The following is a 5,967-nucleotide window of genomic DNA, read 5'->3' as shown; positions in this document are numbered from 1 at the left end:
AGAGAGAGAGAGAGAGAGGATGAGAGAGAGAGAGAGAGAGAGAGAGAGAGAGAGAGAGAGAGAGAGAGACAGGGGGGGAGAGAAAGTGAGACGGGGGACAGATAAAATGACAGACAGACAGACAGAAAAAGGACATATAAACAGATAGTGGTGAAAGAAGTAATACGAAACCACTTTTAAGTAGTACGCCCTATCTAGAATAATTTAATTCTGTTGACAACGTAGGTCTACGTATGTTAACAACTCTGTCCCTGTTAGGAGATGTACAAGATGTTCCTTGCAAAAACTAAGTATACCTATTATAATCCTATACATTCAACAAAAACCACAGCCAGCCTTTTCTAGTTTCTATAAATTAGTAAAACACAGCTGCAAACTCCACCGTGACCCTGGAAATTGCGCACTAAGTCAAACAATTCGAAAAAAAAGAGACTATAATATACAGCCCTCCCCTTTTATCTTTTCGTATTCCGATTTTTAGAATAATTTAGAGTCAAATCGTCATTCATGCTTGACGTCCCAACTTCCTTCACGTCTCCTCACAATATATTTTTAAAAAAGTAAGGTTTTACGGCGCTCGCAACTGCATAAGGTCATTATGAACGCCAAGGGGTGGATGTCAACCAAGAAGTCCAAACGGGGAATCAAGTTTACCCTGCTCACCTCTCTAGCCTCAACAGCACAAAGTCTGCTTCGATTATCAAGGCACCCCGGAAATAGCAGTTCACAAGAGAGTGACAAACAAACAAAAGAAGTAGAGGAAAATGACGTTAGTAATTTACTTTTATCCGCCGCTTATAACCCTTTTGGGTGTCGCGGGAAGAAAGAGACGTCCCTCTGTCACCAGACTATAGTAAGGATGAGGAAAGGAAAAGGTAGCAGTTACCCGTATGTTGTTCCGACACAGAGAGTGTTGACCTCGGATGTGTGTGGTAGGTCAAGTAAGCTCCGAATGGGGGGCTAAAGTAAACCCTTTCTGCATGTCATGTAGCTGGGGTCACCTTACCATGACCCGAGGGACAGGCTCTAGGCGCCGGCCATATGATGATGCAAAAACAAAAGAAAAACATGAACAAAACAAAACAAATAAATGATGATGATGATGATGATGATGATGATGATGATGATGATGATGATGATCGATGATGATGATGATGATGATGATGATGATGATGATGATGATGATCTACTGGTGTACTACCGGTGGCTGTGGTGTAGCGGTAAGATGCTTCACTGTCGCGCACTGTAGACCTGAGTTTGATTTCCTTTTATGGGAAGAATTTAGTATTTTTTTTAGGTTTTGTCTTTCTGCCTGGACGTTGTATCCTTCTCGTCCTCGGTTGGTCCTGACACTGACAGGCAGGGCAGACACCTGCCTCCTATGTGACCTAAATTGTGTCGATGGAGGTGTACAAAAAGCCACATTTAAAGATAAGTCAATGAAAAAAAAAAAAGAAAAAAAAAGCCAACAACCCAAAACGAACAAAGTAAAAGCAATACCCCCCCCCCCAAACAAATAAAAACCAAAACCCCAAAACGCACCACCCTCTCCCTAATGGTGGGTATGAAACTGAGACAAAATTAATGTGACTTTCTACTGAGGAATTACTTTCTGGATTGTTAAAAAAAAATGGCTGTTATTAAAGGGATCACGGAAGTAATGTTTTTGTTGGGCCCCATCAGACACAGCTGAGGAAGGAAAAGGTTAGAGAGAACCTTAAAGGGCTCGAAATGTAAGACTAGCTCACGGAGGACGTAGCGGGCATATACGTCCGGCCAACAGTAGACAAAAAGACAATGTAATGCATATCTTGAACGATCATACTCAAATGAGAAACACAAATTTACATATTTTTTGTATGCATGTAATTGTTATCTCGCTTTTTGCGTTTCAAATTAAATAAACAAAAATGAAAGCTCTGTACGGTAAGTAACCAAGCTTTTGTAAAGTTACTCAAACAGGGCGTCTTCAAGCGTTGTCGTATGACCAGACGAAAGCACGTCTTCAATGAGTCAGCTAGCTTAGATAGAGCTGGACATGGTCACGATTTTTAGGATGTTTCTATTAATCTAGAATGCCTCGACCATCCATATTTGTTTGCAAACAAGAAAAAAAGGTCAAAGAACTTAGAGGCCTTAAAAAATTAAGGCCAGCTGGCTTAAAATGCTGGCTGAGCGGTCACGTTTTTTGTGTTTATCTAATTTATTTGGTGTGTCTAATTTGTTTGGTGTGTCTCCATCCATATCTAGACTAGAAGCTTTCAGAGTGCTTTCTGGTAGCGTATCTGTCTGCCTGACTGACTATCTATCAATCTATCTATCTATCTATCTATCTATCTATCTATCTATCTATCTATCTATCTATCAATCTATCTATCAATATATCTATCAATCTATCAATCTATCAATCTATCAATCTATCTATCTATCTATCTATCTATCTATTTATCTATCTATCTATCTATCTATCTATCTATCTATCTGGTCATGATTGTTTCTTGGGCTTCTTTACATTCGGTAAAAGTAAACTTTGACCCTCCGTTCGGTACTTACTTACCCCAGTATATAGTATACCCAAGTCGGAAAATTAGGATCGCCATGGCGTCAGCCGGGAGAGATGCTCCAGACTCCAGACGTTATACATATATAACGGAATTGTGTCTGAGTTTCGAACCAGGGCATCACCTCCGTAGTCCAGTACGTTACCCACTGAGCTACTGGAGCGTCCTCAAAGTGTGTGAGTCAGATAATGTTCTTAGGCCCTTCCCCCATCCCCACTAAAGAAAATTGAAAATAAATGAATAAAAGGGTTTTGCCAGACTGATATTTCAGACTGTGCGACGCGACAGGTAAATGCGACTATCATACAAAACTTACTATTTATGATAATTAGTTTGTAATTAGTGTAGGCCTACATGTCTACGTACACCAAACAGGCCACGATGAAATAAGCCTGCGAGGAGTGGTCACTGTAAACATGTATATTATTAAAACAATATTAAAAAATAAGAACGAGACGATTGCAAAAACGTTAGCGAATACCACTACCAATGATGATGATGATGATGATGATGATGATGATGATGATGATGATGATGATGATGATGATGATGATGATGATGATACTACTACTACTACTACTACTACTACTACTACTACTGCTACTACTACTACTACTACTGCAACTACTACTACTACTGCAACTACTACTACTACTACTACTACTACTACTACTACTACTACTACTACTACTACTACTAAAAAATATTATAATGATATTGATAACAATAATGAAAACAATGATAATATTAATAGACAAAAGACACATATTTGACTGTCCTGCCGTGGTGTCAATTGCCTCCTGGTCTGTGTCACCTCTTTATCACTGTGTCTTAGAACACTTCCCACTTCCGCCTCTCTACCTCTGTCAGCTGTCAGCGGTGTGGGGGATATGACGGAGTCAGAGACCTTGACTCACCTGGGGTAGGGGGGGTGCAGGGTGTGTGTGTGAGAGAGAGAGAGAGAGAGAGAGAGAGAGAGAGAGAGAGAGAGAGAGAGAGAGAGAGAGAGACGGGCTTGGGCTGAGGAAACAGACAGAAGCCAAGCCCCCATTCACCCCAGACTTCAGACCGTCTTGTTTTTGCTCCTCTTGCAGCATAAAATGTATAGATACTGATAACTCGCAGTGGAATACGGCATAGGGAGAGGATTTTGCGCAAAATCTTCACAGCGTTGGCACTTGGCACCCCTTCGGCGCAATTTATAAACATGTAGGAGGCTGGCTGCTTTGAACCTTTGTGTCAACACACAGAGAGAGAAAGAGAGAGAGAGAGAGAGAGAGAGAGAGAGAGAGAGAGAGAGAGAGAGAGAGAGAGAGAGAGAGAGAGAGAGGCGCGGAATACCAGTAGACAGACAAAGATACGCAATCTGGGATTCAGACTACTTATGAGTGCGATAACAAAAATCCTGTAAAAATCACCACCAACAATAATAAAACTAATAATACCAATACCAATATAATAATAGTAATAATAATAGAAATAAAGGTAATAATATGAAAACAGTAATAATAAAATATTGCATTTTTATAGCGCGCTAGCCCATACCATATAAGCCCTGAGCGTTTTATATTGATCACATTATCATTGAGAGTAATACTTCATTCACATAAGATAAAACATTTCATAGGAACAAGAAAACCAGTTCAACCACATAAACAAGAACTTTCTCAACTATACATCAATTATATACTCGTAAGGACAATAGTAAAAAAAACCCCAAAAATTATCTGTATTTATTAACACACTACAACTAAGAATTAAACAAATTATGAGTCTTGAGCAATCGCTTAAACGTAGAGATCTATTACTATTAGGAATTTGTTATTGCTTTAAGGTACAGGGACAAGGAGTTCCAAATTCTAGGGCCAAAATATAAGACATTTTTCTCACCAAAAGATCTTTCATTCTAGGGACTCTGAACTTTGTTGCGTCTGTGGATTACCGTTAATGTCGGAATGGAACATGTGATGTTAAAAGCTCAGACAGATTTGATTGGGTGTTATTGTTAAGACATTACATTCTATAACAGATGGTAGGAACTTCTAATTGGATTCTTTTCGCATCTGGAAGCCAGTACAGAGATTTTAGCATTTTTGATGGTGGATCTTTCTTATTTTTCTTCAGTACTAGTCTTGTTGTGTTCTTTTGGGCCACTTGCAATTTCCTTATTTTTTTCACATGAGATACAAGACACAATAGAATTGCAATAGTCAAGTTTTGACAAGACAAGAGAGACAGAGAGCATGCATGCAATATCATTGGAAATAAGGTGTCTTATCCTACTGATTCTTCTGAGATCAAGGTACATACATCGAGTGACGTGATTTATTTCACTGTTCATGGATATATCTGAATCTTGATAGATAGGCCTACCAAGGTTCTTGGCCTTTCTGGAAAAGGATATAGTAGTATCGTTAATTTCTAATTGGCTTCTATTATCATCAATATGATTTTTGGAACTCCCAAATAGGATGGTTGACATTTTTTCTTGATTCAGCATTAATCTATTCTCACACAGCCATTTATTCACTTTTTCAATGCATTTCTCTACTCTTTCTATGAATTCATCAGTGTGGCATGGATGAAAAGAGCCATATTATTTACTCTATCTGTGTGTCATCAGCGTATAGTGGTAGCTGAGTTGACACTTTTGTATTTCGGCAGCAAGTGGTCGTGTATACATTGTGGATAGTACTGGGCCTAAAACTGAACCTCATGGAAGAACAAACTTAAGAATGGCCTTTTGTGACTTGATGCCTTTCATCACAAAAGGTTGCCAGCGACTTGACAATTAATAGTTGTTGAACCATTAGAGAGAAAAACCATGAAGGTCAAAATATGTCCTTTTTAAAAAATCCTTTTAGTAAAATTACATGGTCAATGATGCCGAAAGCTGCCGACAGATCAAATAGATTTAGCATTACAACTTTAATCGTCAACATCTGATTCTATAAGGATATCATTTACAACTTTAAACAGCGCTGTTTCAGTGCTGTTATTAACCCTGTAAGCTGACTGATAGGGTGTATACTTTATCTTTACAGACTTTATTTGCTGCTCATACCTTGAGGTATATCGCTTGGGGGGGGGGGCAAGGGACGTCGAGTCTTGGCAAACTGGACAGCCAGCTGGAGCAGGACTTTGCGAGCTTTCAAAGTGTTGACATCAGTATTACACAGTGTATTAAACGTAATATTTATTGGTTTTGCTCGATATGCCACCGACACCGACACGACCAATACATTTTACTAAGTACAGTTTGGATTCGATAATTAAACTATGGCTACGGCCAAACACCAATCCTCCACCTCATTAAAAAAAGATACCCTCCTTCCCACATACAACCTTACTCTTAGCCGCCCCCCCCGTTACTCAAACAGGGCGTCTTCAAGCGTTGTCGTATGAC

General features: G+C 39.2%; 1 protein-coding gene across 1 annotated transcript in view; it reads left to right on the top strand.

Annotated features, from left to right (window-relative positions):
• The first annotated feature begins 2,598 nt into the window (after positions 1 to 2,598).
• LOC101848901 (cubilin-like) overlaps positions 2,599 to 5,967 on the top strand; it is a 16,788-nt gene continuing 13,419 nt past the window's right edge. The window contains exons 1-2 of the mRNA XM_013085631.2: positions 2,599 to 2,737; positions 3,432 to 3,483. Coding sequence (XP_012941085.2) covers positions 2,599 to 2,737; positions 3,432 to 3,483 — 191 coding nt within the window. The remainder of the gene's footprint in view (positions 2,738 to 3,431; positions 3,484 to 5,967) is intronic.

The sequence above is a fragment of the Aplysia californica genome, unplaced genomic scaffold (assembly GCF_000002075.1).
Source record: "Aplysia californica isolate F4 #8 unplaced genomic scaffold, AplCal3.0 scaffold00392, whole genome shotgun sequence".
Lineage (NCBI taxonomy): Eukaryota > Metazoa > Mollusca > Gastropoda > Aplysiida > Aplysiidae > Aplysia > Aplysia californica.
The sequence above is the reverse complement of the archived record's forward strand: the minus strand, read 5'-3'. Positions and strand labels throughout refer to the sequence as shown.